This window comes from Crocodylus porosus, unplaced genomic scaffold (assembly GCF_001723895.1).
Source record: "Crocodylus porosus isolate Cpor-Errol unplaced genomic scaffold, CroPor_comp1, whole genome shotgun sequence".
NCBI classification, from domain to species: domain Eukaryota; kingdom Metazoa; phylum Chordata; order Crocodylia; family Crocodylidae; genus Crocodylus; species Crocodylus porosus.
Genome location: NW_017728931.1, coordinates 49,597,212 through 49,616,359, shown reverse-complemented (window position 1 = coordinate 49,616,359; position 19,148 = coordinate 49,597,212). Strand labels below are relative to the sequence as shown.

Sequence of the window (19,148 nt, the reverse complement as noted above, 5' to 3'; positions counted from 1 at the left end):
ACTTCATAGAATTTACACCTGCTTACATTTGGCCTGCATTTGACCCTCCATCCTTTCTTACAGGAAGGACAGATGCTTGATGATCTTTCAGATATGCTTGTACTTTTTTTAAAGAGAAAGGCAAAAGGACATCTTATTTTATTGGTAATCTCCAGGTATTAGACCATGCAGTTACTATACATAGGCTGCCACACTGTCTCTTGCTGTTTCAGACAATACATCCTCTTCTCTTAGGGCTCTGAGGGTTTTGTAACACACTGGGCGCATCTACACAAGACACATAATGTCCAGTATCCTAATAACACTGTGCAGTAGTGCATCACAGCATGGATAGTGCTAATATGCTATTGTACAGCATCACTAAAAAGGCATGTACTGACACTACTGTGCAGTAACTCTGGTTACTGTGTATTTAGTTAGTACTTCATTAAGCAAGTACTAAATTAAATAAATGCACAATTACTACTGCACATTAATGAATGTGTAGATGCGCCCACTGAATTCCAAGGGGAGGCAGCAGCTGGGCCCCTAAAAACATGCAAGATCATCTGTAAAATCTTTTCAGTTTTAGTTCAGATTATATTTATATGCACCTATCAAATATATGGTACCAGCCATACTCTTGACCAATGAAATCTCAGATTTCTATAAGGGCATAAACAGGATTCTACATAGCCAATCCAAATAGATTTGGAAAGGGGGAAAAGTTCTCAATAAGTAATATAAAAAATGCTTACCCATGGCAAGTTCCAGTGGGGGCTCAGAGCCCAGGGCTGGAGTTACTTCGGCATGGCTACTTCTATTCCTGGCTGCCTTGTTTAGGCAGATGCTAGAAGAAGGTTTCTTTAAGATCTCCTCAATGGAAAAAGACAGAACGGGCTTCCCCAGACTGTCACACTCTCTAGGGTCAGTCATCTTCATCCCACTAGGTGCGGAGGGGAAGGATATCGTCTCCAGCTTCCCCCACTGGAGCTGTTTTTGTTGTTCGTGTATTCCAAGAATAATACAGCTGAGTAGGTGTGTTTCTCCGCCTGCTTGCACCCTCCCAAGCTAAATCAGCAGGAGAAGGAGAAATGGAGACCACACACATATGGGAGAGTCCGCACCTTCTCCTTCTGATTGCTGCAGGGCATTTCCAGATCAGGAAGAGTGCTTGAGTCTCTGGGAAAATAACATCAAGACTATGGGGGGGGTGGGGAGTCTAAACAACCCCACCTACCACAAAACAAACCCTAAACCATTATAAGCCTTGAAGGGCTCTATGCAATCTCATTGTAATTCCAGGAGGAGGAGGAGGAGCATTCCACACAGGCTCGTGCCAAAAACTGCCCTGGAAAGAGTTGCTTAATATAGGTAAAGAATGGTGGGCAATTATCTTCTTTTTTGCTTTCAAGTCAGAATCTTGCCCCAGTCTTAGTGTCATGTACTATTATGACTTGGAAAGTGTTTGTAAGCTCAGAGACTTCTATGCCCGATTACTAGCATGGGAAGCACACTAGAAACTTCCCCAAAATCTGAGCGACTGTCTTCCAGAGAGAAGGAAACCTCCTCTGCTTTTAACAGCCAGGCTTTTTTTCTCCAGCTGCCACCTCACCAAGGAGCCTTAATTCAGATTTTCTCGTCTTCCAATCTCAAAACCCTTCGAACCTTTCATATAGATCGTTTGCATAATTTTTCCTTCATACCAGCGATGACAGAAAGAGAAACCTCTGTAATGTTCATAGGGATATCAGTCCTTTGGCAATACAGTTCTCTTCTTTTTACCTCCGCTCTCTAGTAACGTTGGCTGAAAAACCTTCCTCAAGGTATTCTTTCTTCCCAGCTGGGTCGCCGCAGCAGGGGGAAAGTTTCTTGGATAATGCTGAAGAATGCCAGTTATTCCTCTTCCCTTCCACTTCTTTCTTCTTGTTAATTTTTATTTAACAAAGAATGTGCAGCTGGATGACCCCTTTCTTTAAACCTTGATAAGGCTGTCTGGGATTGCCCTTCACCCACCTTTTACATTTTTACTCTTCTGTCTCCCTTTTTCTGCTGGTTCTCCTCTTGCACCTTTCTTATCTGTCTTCTATAATTGTATTGACAGGCCCTGCCTTATTTGTCCAATGAACTGACAATTCTTGAGTTGATATCTCATCATAAGATCCCTTCATAGAGCTGAAACTAAAATTACTGTGTAACCAGGAGGCAATAAAACACACCTGATAAGATGAAAGTCTTTCAGCTTTTTCCAGAGGTTCCAGGTACTGGAAAAGCAGTGGGGGTAGGGAGTGAAACAATGGTGATGTCTAAAACTGTTTCAGTCATTCATAATGAACTATATGCGATTATCTGACTTTAATAATCAGCTGCTTCTCAGGGGAAAGACTGAGCAAACAACTGTCTTTTCCACTGATAAAAAAGGAGGAGATGAGAAGAAGAAACATTTTTCTTTCATCTTATAATACCCCCCGTCTCAATTCTTCATGGACAGTGGTTTTGGGGTAAGGGACAATTTTGCCATCTTCATCTGGGACAGGCCTCTAGTTAAAGAGCCCCTTTGGATTTCTCTCAGTGCCAGGGGTACCGACCACTCTTACATAAGACCACTCTATACATAAGTGATACCTCAGCTGCTCTCCTGTTGAGTGCCTGTGAGACACCTGAGCCACCCTTGTCTGTCACGCTGCTGTACTTAAGGGTCTTTTTAGCCCAGCCTTGCAAAATGTCTTGTGAATGTGCCCACAGAGGCCTTTGCGCTGGTGCCATGTGTAACTCTTCCTGGATATGTCAAAGCAAGGTTTTCATAGATTCATAGATTGTACAGGGCTGGAAGGGACCTCGCAAGATCATCAGGTCCAGCCCCCTGCACTAGGCAGGAAAGATAACTGGGGTCAGGTGACCCCAGTGAGGTGACCATCCAGTCTCCTCTTGACGATTTCCAGGGTAGGCGATTGCACCACCTCTGGAGGGAGCTTATTCTACAGTCTGGACACCCTAGCTGTAAAGAAGAACTTGAGTATCATATTCATGTTTGCCAATCTTTCTCTACCAAGTAAAGGTTTTAGTATTAACTATTGTAATATGGAGACAGGAGTCCTTTATTAGTATATGGTGTTTACTGTATTGTAGATGGTAAAATAGAAATAATTTGATCCCAATAAATTGCTGATTTTAAGTAAATTGTAAGTATTAATCTACACTGAAATAGCTGTATAATGTATTCCTTATTCAAGCCAAAGGACTAAATGCAAAAAGGCATGAATCCAGAGAATAGTATATTTACTCAACTTCAAGAGGTCTAAACTGAAAGCACAGTTCTGCCCCAGGACAAATAATTCTCTTACCAACAACGTAATACAAGATTGCAAGACACTCCTTTGTAGAATAACTTTGTGTTATGGTAGTGGCTTGCTGCCTCATTGTGACTGTATGGGAAGCACATTTAGCCATCGTAAAAGGGGAGGAAGCGGCTGCTGCTCTGGAGCACCGATCAGCTGTTACAATTAAACTTATGTCTGCATGAGCCTGTAGGTGTGGTTCTTAACCTTTTTAGCCTTGAGGCACCTTGATAGGCTTTCATTTCAGGTCTGGGTTTACTCAAAATAAAGCTTTGTGATTCATGCAGAAGAAATGGGAGTAATCTTTCTTCAGAGGGAGGGAGGAGAATGAACACCATATGTATATAGGTCTGGTTTTAAATACTGTTGTAGAATGAGATTTCTCTTTTCTTTATGATTATTAACCTGTAAACAGGAAAGGATTTTGAACAGCTCCTGAAAAGCCATGGAAAGCCCTGGTGCAGCATGTGTACTCCATTAATTCCGCACTGTCTATGGTGTCAGCTTTTATCTCAACCCTGTCAAACAGGCATCAAATTCCATGTACTGGGAACCGCACTACCATGTTTCAGGCCATAAATCTCTTCTCTGTCAAGGATTCTGTGAACAGGAGCAGAAAGACCACTGCCTGGCCTGGTGGTTTTGTTTGCTCTTTGTAGCTGCTTGGTGAAGCCCAGGAGAACCTTCCTTCAAATGCTGTGGAAAATGTTGTCCTGGATTTATGGTTGCTGTGTGTTTCCAGTGGGGTAGTTTGTTGACACGGGAGAGAAGAGAGGGTTACAGTGGGATTCATGATATGCCCTAAAATACCTTTTAAAAAGATTGACTGAGGCTAGGGTCATTAGATGCATTAAAGAGCTGGGATTATTTCAGGGCAGCAAATGGCACACTCACTTCCCAATGATCTTGCACCACCATCCATTCAATTCAATATACTTTTTCAGCAGCACAAAGGTCATATCTTCAGAGCATGTGCTGTAAATTGGGGTTGCTGTATTGATACTTAACAGCAGTGATGATTGGGTCCAATGTTACCATTCTGAATATTCATTTATAAAAGGAAGAATGGAAGACCATGTATTCTGAAGTCTTGGATTTCAGGAGCAACCTCATGGGTGAAATTATACGATTATCTTGGTCACAGAACTGAAAGCACTTTGCCTTTCTCTATTGCAGTATCAAAATTGCTTCATGTTAATTGCCTGTTTGGTCCACAGGATGACTCTCCACCGAAAATTCAACTGTAGCATGCTTATGTAACTATTTTGTTGTAGTTTGCATCTTTAAATTCCTACACAGATATCTGGACAGCAAATACAGTAGACTTTCATTTACCAGAGTTGCTGAATTATCCGTCCCATTTAGGTGGTAAACTTCCTGGAGAGGGAGACTTGTCTTCCTGCAGGATTTCTAAGAACCAAGTGCAATACCTCAAGCCAGGTGGTAGCGAAGAGGAATCCATGTAATGTTGGTCCCATCTTCTGATTTTGCTTGTGTCAACCAAATCAAGAAGTGCGTGGAATTTGTAAAATGCAGTTTATAAATGATGAGATGTTCTCAAAAGTTGATAACTTGGGGCCAGTAGAATTGAAATTGAACCCTGTTCAACCTTCTGGAGTCTGTTATTACAGGTAGCCTGTTGCAAATGCGGAAACTGTGAGCTAACAAATTCTGTGCTGGTGTCAGGCAGGAAGAAGATTTCCCTCCTATCCTTTTAGTATGTGTCTTTTTTCTAAGTGCAAAGAGGGGAACTGAATGAGATCTCTGCTGAATCAATTGATAACAGTATCCTTTGTGAGCTCCTTTAGATCCTGCCTTAACAACCTGCAGCCACAGTGCTTACCACCAGAGATGTCACTTGCACTCTGCAGCACTGAGAACAGAAGTCATGATGACTAGGCCCAAAGCATGTGCTCAGTCAACTATAAGGAGTACTTATAGTACATCAGCTGGTCAAGGGCATTGGGGCATATAGCACAAGGCAGTTGCTATATGCAGTGCAACTGTAAATTGTTGATGTCACCTCTGGAGCATCATCTCCTTGTAGGTTGCCTTCCATCCATTATGCTTTACGAGACTCTGACAGTTTCCTGAGGGACATTTGCTATGATCTTCTCAAAGTTCAACAGCTGGCAACAATCTAACAGAAAGCCCAAGTGGCTTGTCTTCTGGAGTCCTTTTAACCTTAGATTTATTAGCTCTGTTGCCTCTGTAGATTTATCAACAAGCCCATAAGTTAGAATTATTAACAAAGGGACACTGTGGGTTTAAACCGATAACATTTATTACGTTTTTTTTTATGGCACAATTATTATCAATTGACATTTAAGATGGCATCGTAATCCATCAAGGTGAAATGGACTCAGAAAGCTATTACTCGAGGGTAAAAAATAATAACAACAATGACAGAGGGCTTGGAAAAGGATAGGGTGGAGGAGAAGCAAATAGTTTGAATCTAGGTCATTGATCATACGGTTTGGAGATGGGATTTAACAATTTCGGTTCAAGTTTAATTTATTCCCACTTTCTGTCATGCTTTTTATTTTTCTCCTAAAAACTTTATAAATGGCTTCCATTAGGAAAACACAATAAAAATCCACGTAACTTTATTTAACAGGCTGCCTGAAGCCAGGACCTGTTTTGTGTGGGGAAGCTATGGTTATTATATACAGCAATGGTCAGAGAGTTTGAAGGGTCGCCCTCCATAAGCAATGCAGGGCTGTGGATGTTGACCAGAACAGAAAGTGGTCTGCTGAATCTGCAAGCAGATTCTGGCTTCTGTTCTGTTTAGTGTGTATAAAGTAAAAAATGAAATAAATGTGCCTGTATAAAGCAAGCTTTACATGCATTCATGTGAAGGAATAAGCACATCCCTTTTCTGTTAAAATGCAGGAGCTGTATTTATGGCAAGGATACCATTCTTGGCAGACTCAGGGCACTGATATCACAATAATACAGGAAGTATATCCACTCTGACTAATTATTTGAAATTGGCCTTGGATGTATAGCAAACGTACATCTTAAGTCATGCAAGCCGATGAGTTTCCTACATCCTGAAACAGCTCTGCATCACCTGACTATGGAGAGAACACTAAATCCTTCTAGGCAATCCACATTGTAGCATCATTCTTTCTGTAGCAGTTTTGAGCATCAAGGATCAGAGCCCTACTATACAGAGGGTGCGAATGGATGGTGCATCTACATGTGATGCTACTCTCTCCAATTTGTCCACATCCGTTCTGTAGTGGGGGGTCTAAAACTGGACACAGTATTCCAGATGTGGCCTCACCAGCGCTGAATAAAGGGGAATATAATCACTTCCCTTGATCTGCTGGCAATGCTTCTACCAATGCAGCCCAATATACCATTAGTCTTCCTGGCAACAAGGGCACACTCTTCACTCATATTCTGCTTATTGTCCACTGCAGTCCCTGGTAGGGCTGTGCAAAGCTTCGGTTGGTTCAATTCAGAGGAGATTTGGCCTGATTTGGCAGCCAAATCTCTGAATTGAAATTGAATCAGGGGTCCCCTGCATGCTTGGCAGCAGACCTGGAAGTGGATCAGAAGTACTTCCAGTCCACTTCTGTGTTTGCCATGGAGCACAGGAGCACCATTCCCCCGGCTCGGTGACTGGTGCCTCCTGTATGGGGGAGGCACCTGGGGTTCCCCCATGGCTGATCGTTGAGCCAGACGGGGTGCAGGGGGGTCCCCTGTGCACTTGGCGGCAGACCTGGAAGTGGACCAGAAGTACTTACAGTCCACTTCCAGGTCTGCTGCACTCCTGTGGGATGCTCCATCTGCCCCACCATCTCAGCATTCATGAGCCATGCCTGGTACCAAGAGGTACGTAGAAAAAACATATGAAGTGGTGTCTACGGCTGAATCACTGATTCTCTGAAGCAGAATCACATCTTCAGATTCAGCTTCAGCTGAACTGAATAGGGACAGTGATCTGAATCAGTGAATCAAATCATTGTCCCCTGAACTGGGCTGAATCCAAATCCAAATTGAATACTGCCCACTTCGCACACCCCTAATGCCCAGGTCGGTTTCTGCAGAGCTGCTGCTTAGCTAGTCAGTCCCCAGCCTGTACCAGTGATGGGATTGTTCTGTCCTGAGTGCAGACTTTTCACTTCTTATTGAACTTCAAGAGATTCTTTTGGCTCAAACCTCCAATTTATCAATGTCTCTCTGAAACTTACCCCTACCCTCCAGTATATCCACTACTCCCCTCAGCTTGGTCTCATCTGCAGACTTGCTGAGGGTGTACTCCCTCTCATCTTCCAGGTCATTAATGAAGATGCTGAACAAAACTGGCCCCAGGACCAACCTCTGGGGTACTCTATTTGATGCTGACTGCCAACTAGACATTGAGCCATTGACTACTACACTGTGAGCCCCGCAACTGAGCCAGCTTTCTATCCACCATACAGTCCCTTCATCCAACCTGGACTTGCGAGAAAGTTATGGGAGACCATATCAAAAACCTTGCTAAAGGAGAGGTATATCACATCCACTGCTCTTCCTGCATCCACAGAGTCAGTCATCTCATCATAGAAAGCAATCAGGTTGGTCAGGCATGACTTTAATTAATTGAAACAGTTTTTCATAATCACTGGAAAAATATTTGCCAAAAATTCCCCAACAGGAGTAATACCATATAAGGATTTGATCCAGACAAGTGTCTTTCATATTGCAGGCTTTCTCAATTTAGTTTATGAAGCAACGATTTATATGCTGGTAGTTAAGCACCTGTCAAGTACCTGGGAGCCAGCTTTGTGTAAGCTTTAACTTCTACCCCAGTTATCAGAAAGTCCAAAGGACACAGCTGAAGTTAACATCTCATATAATGAATGCCATCCCCAAACCTTGTCCATGTGCTCCCATGTAGAACTATTATTCAGTATTGGATGAAATAGTTGTGTTTGTCTTAAGTCAAGCAAAAGGCAGGGTAGAAATGCATCTTATTGACTAAGTGAATCAGAGATGTTTCATTTCTTTCCAAACCTTGTTGTTTTATATATGGCTGAGCAAACACTGTAAAAAAATACATTTGACCCTTCTGTTCAGCTATCAGCCCCATCATCTAATGCCAATTCAAACCTGGTTTTGTACTCATATACCCTGTTTAAAAAGGTCTGATCCTTTGGAAAGGCAAAGAGAGACTAACTATTTGAGCAAGTGATAGTTTGGCTTTTCAGAGAATGTTAATGTGTGACTATGTCTGTGATTTTAGAACGGGCTTATGTGACTGGTGACTTGGTAGTGCTATAGGAAGGATTTATCTGAAAAGCAGAGAATGTGAAGAAGTATTAGGTTAAGTAGCCTTGAATACCACTTATATTTACATTGGCATTTGGAGTAGTCATTTGATAGAAAACCTGGGTTTTAGGAAAGGTTATAAAACTGAGCACAGAGGGCATATTGACATTCACAGAAGGAAAGTCAGTCTGCGGAAAGGCTGCATTTTCCAAGTTTCCTGGTAAGCCCCAGTACGGAGAGCTAGGGTGAAGTATGCCTATGGCAATTGCATAAGATGCATGGGAATTTGCTCTGAAGACCATGCGATATCCAGGGGATTGTTTCTGCTGCTTGTTTGAGATCCAGGGGGTTCACTCTGGTGATCTTGTGAAACCTATAGGATAGGCTCTTCTTTATCCATTTGTGAGCCATGCCTCAACTCCCTCTGATAGGTCACAGAGATGTGATTTTTCCATTTTAAGCTTGAGACTCTAAGGAGAAGGAGCCTTCCCATACCCTGTGGGATCCAGAAATATGGGAGACTTTCTGACATCCACATGGAATCAGAGGGTACATCTAGGATAAAGAGGATAGGGAATGTACTTTGGATAGGTACCTGAGACAGGAGAAGAGAAAAGAAAAATATCCTTTTGATACTTGTGACTGCTTTAATTGAGCAAGGCTTCTTTTGATATAGTCACAAAAGACCCTTAGTTGTGAGGTAAGGACATCCAGGGCATAGGATACTTCTGAAAGTCACATGAAATCAAGTGAGATTTGTAGAATCAAATGGTATCCCTTTGACATTCTTTTGAGGTTTGGAGTGGAGATCCATAGATGGCTGCATGAGCTGTCAGGTCCTTGCTAATACTTTCTACCTTTCAATTTGTCCCAAAAAAGAAAAACAGTTAGCCCCAGGGCTCTTTTGATGCAATGGTGAGAAAGGTTATATAAGTATGTATGGAGAGAAAGAGAGAGACCCATGCCAAATACTCCAAAACACTGTTCTTGTAAATGACAGATCCAAAGTCTTCTGGTTTGTACACAGATTATTCATAACTGCATAAGTGATATGAAGTCTCCCTTTCCCATCATTCACCAAATCTCACAACTCTCTCCCTTTTTCCCTAGAAGCTGAATAGAGTGGATGGACTTTACAACTTGTCCTAGAGGCCACCATAGCTTCAGACCATCCAGGAGGGTGACAGTAATTTGGATCAGCTACCTTCCTTTTCCTCTGGGTGAGCAGAGCTGTGAGCAACCAAGCTGGATTGAATGGATCTGAGCTCAACAGATTTTTGAAGCTAAGCAAGTCCTGGGCTTATCTGGGGTTTAGATGGGAAGCCACTGTAGAATCCCAGATACACACCAAAGAGTTGTGGCAGAACATGTGACAAATACTAAACTACAGAACTACAAATGAGTGGCAAGATGTCCTTTAGGTCCATCATTGTAGATGGATAGGAATAAGAAAGAAAGAACAGAAGGGTGTGACTGTAGGTCACAGGATAAAAATGATGTCTTGAGGGGGCAAGTTTATGCAGTGAAATTCTGATTTCCCCTGATGTCCATGTGGGTTCTTCCTGTTTACTGGGTACAATAAAAAACTCAGAGTAAGATCCCCTTTCTCAGGTGAGACTCAGGACAATTCTCATTAGTCAACATCAGCATCTACAGCTTTTTAGCAGGTGAAAGATCAATCAGAAATGAAGGGCTACGAAAGGGCTAGTATACTCATCAGGTAATTGTTAGTATAGTACAGTGCATGTAGCTGTTTTCAGACTGATGCCTGTAGAAGGTTGGACAGGAGCTGGGAAATGTCCAGATTCTGGTTTCTTCATGCTGAGATGCAAAGGCAGCAGCTTGAGTGAATCTGCATGTGTGATTCATTTCTACACTTTGATATTTACATTTATCTTGGCGGTCCTAGATATCCAGCTTTTTCTGAACCACAGTGTTGTAGCCAATTGCCCTGTTTCAGATACTCCAAAAGGGAGCAACTATTCTTTCCTGTTCCTTGGCAAATAATGAATGTATATTCTGCCTGTACCACAATGGATTTAATGACCCTGGTCTACTCTCTAGCACATTATTTTATCATGAACAACAATCTCTGGATTGGAGAGATCCTCAGCCAAAATAGAAGGGAGTGCTGCTAAGTGAATAGTAAATTTGCCTATAGGTCTTGAAGGGGAGTAGTGAGGTGGGGAAAGGGTGTTTTTTTAAGATGCATTGGCAGAACTGTGTAAGTGAGAATTCCAAGAGTGAAATAGGACAAGTACTGGCAGAGAAACATGAGGGATACAGGACAGGAACAGCAGACATACAGACAAAGATGGTTGGGGCCTCAGGACCAGAAAGCCAAGAACAGTTTAGTGTAGGAGTGAGATGTCCTGGCAGTAGAGGTCCTAGAACTGGAATAGTAAGAGGATGCTGCAGGTTGAGAACTGACTTACAATGACAGAGCCATGTGTGAGTCAGTCTAGCACCAGGCTTATCCACTCTGTGGTTGGCTGCAGCCAGTTTTGTCAATTTTTCACCGTCATAAGTACTGAAACTCAGCTGAAATTCCAAGAAGAAATAACCAAAGAGACTGTGCTTTAGTGATTTCATTAGTTCTGCTTGCAAGAGCTGCAGAAAATGTCACTTCCAAATTTAGACAATGCATCAAAATTTCCATTTCTGCCAAGGAAAAGTTATGTCAGGCTGACCAGAGGGCAAGCTGCCAGTACAGCAAAGCACTGATGTCCAGCAAAAATTGGGAGAGAACTGCATATTTTTAAGTGTGAATTAGATAATGAATCATGAAGACACACAAACAAACCAAAGGAGACTCTTTGTCCCTTCCTGGAGAGAAGATAAATTTCTCTGTTTCTCTCTTTGCCAAGCATTGCCTTCCCTCTTCCCCCTGTACCACATTTGGAGCATTCCAGTCTCCTCAGACGCTCCCTGGAGATGCTTAGAAGATGATGAAGTATATAGTATTCCTTGACTTTCAGTGTTTTGTTTTGTTTAATGGGTTCCAATGGGAGTGCTTATTAATCCACTTTAGAGAGAAGACCCTCTTTTTTTGGCCTCCTTCTGCTTGAGGCAGGCCATGAATTATGTGCTTGATGTTCTCTCTCACTCCTGGACATCTTGGTAATATCCCATGAGGGTCTATTAAGGAGCTTCCTTGTTCTACCCCTCTGGAGGAAACTCAAGTGCTGAAGTCTGGCTCAGAGAGAATCTCAGGATCACTGGTTGGAAGCATCAACTTGCTGTGCTTTTGGATAAGGTCAAGCCATCTACATAAACACGACGGGGCAAAGAGCTGCATGGGGGTGAAGATCCACTTGAGTGTAGAAGCTTATGATTGACAGTGTGATTAATTACAGCCAGAGTCATATTTTGTTTCTTTTGCTTGATTTTGTTTACCTTTATCTGCATTTAATTGAAAGTTTAGGTAAGAGCACATTTGTGTTATGAGTCTTCCTATATGCCTGGTCCACAGAGAACATGTGTCATGTTTGATAAAGATTTTAGCTTAGGAAGCTTCAGCAGCTCATACGTGTAGTTCTGGAGGTCCCTAGTTCAATGCCTCTATGTATTGTCCAAGATGATTCCCATGATACGTTCTAATTGTCTATATGCATTACAAATAGGAAGGCAGCCCTCTCCCCAGTCTCTATAAAACCAAAAGAGATTTAGGTTAGTTACCTTTATATATGCCAGCAGTATGAAGAAATTTATCAGCCTAACAAACCCCTGGACACAGGCTGAAGTTGCTTGGGCTATATAGTATTTTTTCCTGTTGTCTTCAAACAAAAGCAACAACTGTTTAATTGTGTGTCCTATTGCCTTTCCTTCAAGAGTGCTGTCTACATTTTATCCATGTTATTACATACAAGAAAATGAACTTCTAAAGATGCTGTTACCTGAGGTTGCAAAGCCAAAGGAAATTTTGGAAAGGCCAGAATGAAGATTGCTTGTGTACAAGCATTATGATATAGTTTTTAGTTTGAAGAGTACATACCGAGTGTCTTGGGGATGTCAGAGCAATGTAGAAGGTGGAGAGAAGCCTGCTCCATAGTAAAGGCCAGAGGAGTAACTTAAGAGCAACTCATAGGCATGAGTCATCCATCCTCCAGAGCCCAGAAAAGTTCCCTGTGTGGGTTTTGCCCCTTTTCTTTGTCAATTATGAGTAGGGACCTACTTAAATTATGCTTTCATGATTTTCACAGAAACTGCAAAATCACTGTGAAAAGTGGTGTTTGCAGTAATTTCCAGTGGAATTGCTCAAAACCCCATAAAACTTATTAAAAATAAAATGCTGGCTCCCTCAGTGGTCCTCCTGGCTACTACTGGGGAAGGGGGAGGCATTGGCTTGTGGAGTGTCACAAAGAGGAGCAACCAAAATGGCAGCTTCCCCCTCATCTCTCCTCCCTCACTGGGGCCTCTCCACAAATCAGTGGTGAGGGACAGGGCCTCCATCAGTGAGGGGTGGGGTTGCTACAAAATGCCCATGGAAGTGGCTCTACACAATGTAAGTGGGTCATGAGAAACCCTTTGTCTCACCCCAGTTTATGTAAGTCCCTAGTTATGAGCTCCCAGATGCTATAGAAACCATGCAAACAATGTAAGAGAGAGGCAAGGATTGGATTCCCAAAATATTTTTTAAAAAAGTACTTTGATAAGGTGGTAGGAACATGGAGAGGGAGTGCAGGAGGTGATGCTATGGGGGCTGTGCCCTCATGTGATATAGAAGAAAGGGTGTTCTTCATGTGATATCCTCAAACTCTGTTCTTACCTAAACCAGCTGTGTTCTGAAGCTGTTGGATGGGTATCCATTGGGTTAGGTTATGTGGCCTTTCAGACTCTTTAGATGACCGGCTAACAAGAAAGAACCTAACACCATACACTAAATAATGGTGACACCTGATCTGGTGCCCGCATCCCTGGTGATGAGAAAGAGGCAGTGCTGACCAGTTATGGTTGGCTTTTGTAGACAATTTGAACGGAGTCATGAGGAGGAAAGATTACATCTGGAACATGCATGACTGCATGGGTCTAGAATTTTGAAGAGGGGCTGCAGATGGTGAGGCACATCATCATATAGAAAACAACATATTTTTCTCCAGTTGAAATGAAACTAAAAAGTTTACTAATATTCTAGGGGCCTAGGGATGTATTATTCAGTTTAAGTTTGATGCAAAAGCAAATATAATTTTATTGTTTTGAACTCATTCAATCTAAAGGACTGTGAAATAGGAGCTTCATTACCAAGAGCAGCTAACAGACAGCAAAATTGCAGAACAGAGATAGCTTAATTGATAGAACATCAAAATCATTAAAAAGACGAGAAGGTCATTAATACACATTGAATTAAGAGTTTAGAAGGGGTCAGGTAGATTATAATGAACCATGAAATCAACTGAGTCCCTCAGAACTGCCTTACTAGAAATGCTGTGGGCACTTCCAGGCAGTTGGTTTAAACTTTGGGTGGAGCAAGAAACAAAGTGGGGAGGAAGGGTGTGCAAGTACACCAGTGCATCCCCCATGGATCTTCCTCTACATAACTGCACTACAGCATTCTGGAGGTTCTTGGCATATTTTCACTTGAAGAGCAGGCAAAGGCTAGGTCAAGGACAATGGCCATCTCACCATTAGTGGGAGTGTCATCCCAGTATCCTGTGCCCTACTCTTCGTATGCTTATTGGTGACAGTGGTGAAATTATAAGGCTTCTTCCCTGGTTTTAGTGGCTACGACTTAGAGGAAAATTCTTTCAAACCATCTTTTATTTTATTTGGAGGGGGGAGGGGTGGATCATTTTTCATGGTAAATGTCTGTTTTCAACAAAACTTTTTTTTTTGACAAAACAAACAAACAACCCGCTCCTCTTCTGAAGATGTTTTAGAATCATAGGATTACGGGAAAGTAAGGCTGGATGCGACCTCACAAGGGAAGTGGGGCATTACACTAGCTTTTCTTGCAAAAGCTTCCATGCTGATAACAAATCATTTTTAAAATGACCATGCCCATTTTCTTGATATGTCACAAGGCAAACAGAAGAACATCGCTTGGTACTTTGAAATTCTTTCCTGAAGCAGGCTTCCTCTCAAGTGCTGTGATGGCAAGGATTAATTCAGATTATGATTTGGTTCCTAACTGCCTACCTTTTATTACTTTAAAGGTACGTTGGGCTCACTCTTCGGGAGGGTGGGATATGCAAACTCACATTATTTTTCATCTCCAAAATCCACCAGTTGTAAATCAATGCCCACTTGCCACTAGACATAATCTCCCTCTTCCTTATCAATAGTAATACATGAAGTATGTCACCCTCCCATTCTTTCCCACAAAATACCTTGTTTACAACCTGCACTCAGTACACAAAACTCAGTTGCCGAGGACATTAAAAGGATTTTGAATTAATATGTTGCACCAAAGCATCCCTGGATGTCTAGCTGAGGAGTTACATTTCACTTCAATATTCTTAATAAAATCCAAATGCTTTACATTCAGGGCCCAACCTGGCTCCCACTCAAGTCGAAGAAAAGTTTTTTTTGTTAAACAAGAGACCTCCTTTGCTTGTGCTTTTTACTGTTACACATGTTAGAAAGCATATTCAAGATGTACGTTTTCTAAGATCATGCTTTCAGTTCAGGGCTTTTGGTGATATTGCAGTCTTGGACGTGGAGAATATTTAAAAAAAAATATAGGTATTAAATGTCCATTAAAAAAACCACTCATGCAAAATATTCCAGATAGCCTTGAAGTCAGTTAAACCTCAAATTGCACTTGATGACCATTTAGAAGAAACCTTCTATCCATCCCCCCAACCCATAAAATAAAACAAACAGCTGCCCCCTCGCTCCCCGCCACAATATACAAATAAAAAATTTAAACTTGGGCAATAACTCAAAGCAGCAAAATAATCCTTTTAGTCCCTTTCTTTACAGGAATATGCCCTCAACCTATTCCAGAAATCCTTTTAGCTAGAAACCAGTCATACCATGCCTAAATGTTCACCAAGTCCAGGGTAATTCAGTCCAAAGAAGGACCAAATTCCAGAGACCTGAGGCCCTCAGACAGCCCCTGCCAGCCTTCTTCCTTCCAGCTCAGCAGCCTTTTTCAGCTGCTGGCATCTACAGCAGTCAGAGAGAGACAGTCTCTTATGAAACCATATTCCAGGTCATTTGGAGCTTCTTAGGTTACAATCACAACTTCAAACTCCAGTACAGATCAATAGGCAGCCACTGCAGATCCTGGACCATGAGTCCTGTGCTTTCAAGCAAGATGCCCACTTAATTATTGGGACTAGCTTCTCTATTTTAAGTATTGTCTTGGAAACCTTGATGAAAGAGAGTCTCCTCTTATAGGGTTAAACATACCAGACATTTCTCTTTCCTTATGTGCCTCTTTCAGGCTGGAATTTGTATAATTTTTTTTCCTGCAGTCATATGATTTATTTCAACAGAACAGAAGAGACATTATGTGAAAAGGAGCCATTAGGATTGCCTCTCACAAAGCCAACCATCCCTTTCCCCTTTACCTCACCCCTCCTAAAAGCTAGTCAGCTTGTGTCAGTATAGTTTTAAATGTGCAATCTTCTGAACCCTAATCTATTCTGACCTGCTACACATGGAAAGGTTTTAGATCAGGGGCGGGCAATTATTTTGGGCAGAGGGCCACTTACTGAGTTTTGGCAAGCCATCAAGGGCCGCATGACAGGCAGCCAGGGGCAGATAAATATTAATTTTCTAAATTTTTTAGGGGCCCCGCAGGCCAGCTAGAATGGCTTGGTGGGCTGCATCCAGCCCGTGGGCCATATTTTGCCCGCCCCTGTTTTAGATCCATCATCTGGACATTAGTAGAGGATGTGCCCAGATTAGTTCATGTATTTATCCAGAGCTCTTCTACCCAACACAGGCTGACCCAAGGAGTACATCTACTACTGCAGCACCAGGAAGACCCTGTCACAAGCCAGGACTCCACTGTTCCAGGTGCTGGTATAAATGTAGAAGGACTTAAAAAGGCCTCTGCACAAAGAGCACTTGACCCAAATGTAAGATATGGGGCAACAGGTGGAAGACAGACAGACGTGTGAAGCAAACATCTTATTGATCTCTGCATGCTGTCCTTGGTGTAAAGAAGCTTTGAAGGGCTGAGGTAACCTGTCGCTGGTATTTTAGTGGTACTGTGTGGACTGTGCTTGAGGACCATCCGTGTCCAATCCCTGGCCCCACCTGCATGGATGAAGAGCAGAGTGGAAAGCCACTGGGTTTTGATGTCCTTCTACCCTTGGTTTCTCTGGTAGGTGCTAGGCAGGCACAATTTGACTGCTCTTCTATCACCATAAAGAAACACTGAGAAACACTCTGGGTCAGACTTCTGGCTGATGTAAATAGGAATTGTCCCACTGAGTCCCCTTCTCTTCCCACCTCCCCCATTTGTTAGTGAATGCCCTTGGAGATCCTGTATTTAGTCCCCCATTCCTTATGTATTGCTTAGGGGGACATGAGCATGCAATCAGGATCTATGCCATTTGAGGGGGTGGTCTGCTCCTGCTGCTTTTTCCCCTTACTGCTTTGGAAAAGGTCAGGATGTCCTGTGCAGTGGGTGAGAAGCAGCATTTCTGCAAGTGCCAGTGAGAATTGGGGAGCAGGGATTTTAAACCACAGCAACCTCAGCAGCAGGCAACTTTCAGCTGTGCTATCATTTCCCACACCACCCCTTCGATCCAGGAGCTTTCTCTTTGAGCCATCATTCACTGCAGCTCTTGCTGCTTTTCCCCTCTCTCTCTTTCCACTTAGTGGCTCATTTACTGCTCAATCTGTGATTAATTAAAACAGAATTTAAATAACTGTGCTGCTGCTAATTCATTTATAGCTACCCACTCCATGCAGGGATGTGTGAGGGGCACAGGTGGGATGGCAGAACTCTTTGGTAACCACCAGAGGGCGATGTGCCCACAGGCTCTAAGGTTCAACCCTGGGAATTTGGCTGATGGTGGAACAAGGAGCAAATGAAAAACGCAGAAGTATTTTTACTAGTCTAGGGGTGGGGTGTGCACAGATACCTTGAAATAACTAAATTCTCCCTAGTTACATGATGACTTTGTGCTAAAGATACAGAAGTAGCTGTGGTGCCCGAGTGAACCATGCAGACAATTGCTTTAATTTAAGGAAAGGAGACCCGAGTTCTGCCTCCTGTTGGGTCGTGACTCGGTCCAAGAGGGGTTGCATTGATTTGTAGAGCAAGAGGTTGAGTGTTTTATTTCTAAAGCAGGCATCACATACACCTGACTCTCCAGAAATAGCTTTGGAAAGCCACAATGATTAAGAAAGGGCCCTTGAGTCAGAGTTTGTTGCAACCCCTGTTTTTCCCCAGGGATGGAGAATGTGCTTGGAGCATGTGTGAGGGGAATCCATAGCTTTCCATTTGCTCTTCACCCTTTGTGTCTTCCCTCCTTGACAAGTCACTGGAGGCAGCTTGGTCCCCAGTTGTTCACTTGTTCCTGGATTCAAAATCTTGGGAGGTTTTGTATAACTGTGAAAAGAAATAGGTGAGGCTTTTTCTCTCCTTACTACTAAATAGTACTTTACAATGAGCTGCCTTATGACCCAGCTCTGAATTATTGACCACCAAGCAGTAAGCAAATAAAGGTAGCAAGATTGTGCCTTCTGTTCTTGGTTGTCTAGTGCCAGAAGGATGTGCGACATAATAAAACAGGGGATGATGATTCATTGGGATTTTAGTAAGGGCTTTTACCAAACAAGATCCCTGCTAACCTGTGAAAAATGCCACAACATGAAGGAAACATGGAGTTTGTTACTAAATTTTCCAATTTAAACCAAAACCCCTTTCCTGTGATCTTAATCTCAACAGAAACAACTCATCTTTGCAAACAAATTGCTGGTAACTCGATTTCACTGCAAAGGTTTATAATCCCTTCCTGAAATATATACTGAATAATTTAGTAATCTTGCCTAGCGTTCCTCTTCTGTGGTATGAAATCAGAGGTGGTGGGTCAACAAATACCTTGGGTGAGGAACACAGGCTGGAATTTCTATGAGGCAATTAAAGGTGGTGCACACTGCTGAATCTTCAAGGTGAAACTGTTTTTCAGGAGGGCCTGAAGAAGGGTGTTTGTACCCAAAAACTTGCAAAGAACAATTTTTCCAACTATTTACTTGATCTAATAAAAGATATCACATTTCCCCCCAAAAAACTTGTTTAGCAATGTGTTTTTCAGGCATTCAAGTAGCCTCTGTGTGTGGCATGTAGCAGATCATAGAGGGTCCAAATAGGCCGGGAAGCAGAAAGCAGAACCACAGATTGTGCATGGATCACAGGGCAGGAAGCAGAAAGTAGAGCAACAGGTCGAGCAAGGAAGGGGATCAGAGTGGCACTCGGGGAGGGTGTAGGGCTAATTTGTGGCATGCCTGCCAAAAAGGTTGCCCCACACTGCTCTAAGCAGTCCCCTTCTTATGGACATCAGTAGAAATGGAGGGGGTGCTCAGCACATCTCAGCTGAAGGTCCTTAGGGCAAAAGTAAGCATGATTCAGAACAATACACATTTCACAAAGTGCTGTTAGGGGAGTAG

At 42.6% G+C, this 19,148-nt stretch overlaps 1 protein-coding gene across 2 annotated transcripts in view; it reads right to left on the bottom strand.

Annotated features, from left to right (window-relative positions):
• Positions 1-1,887, bottom strand: part of ISX (intestine specific homeobox) — a 43,145-nt gene extending 41,258 nt beyond the window's left edge. The window contains exon 1 of one of the 2 annotated variants that reach the window (XM_019544814.1): positions 738-1,887. In XM_019544814.1, coding sequence (XP_019400359.1) covers positions 738-921 — 184 coding nt within the window. In that variant the 5' untranslated portion in view covers positions 922-1,887. The remainder of the gene's footprint in view (positions 1-737) is intronic. The other variant, XM_019544813.1, reaches the window with a different exon arrangement.
• Positions 1,888-19,148: the final 17,261 nt, after the last annotated feature.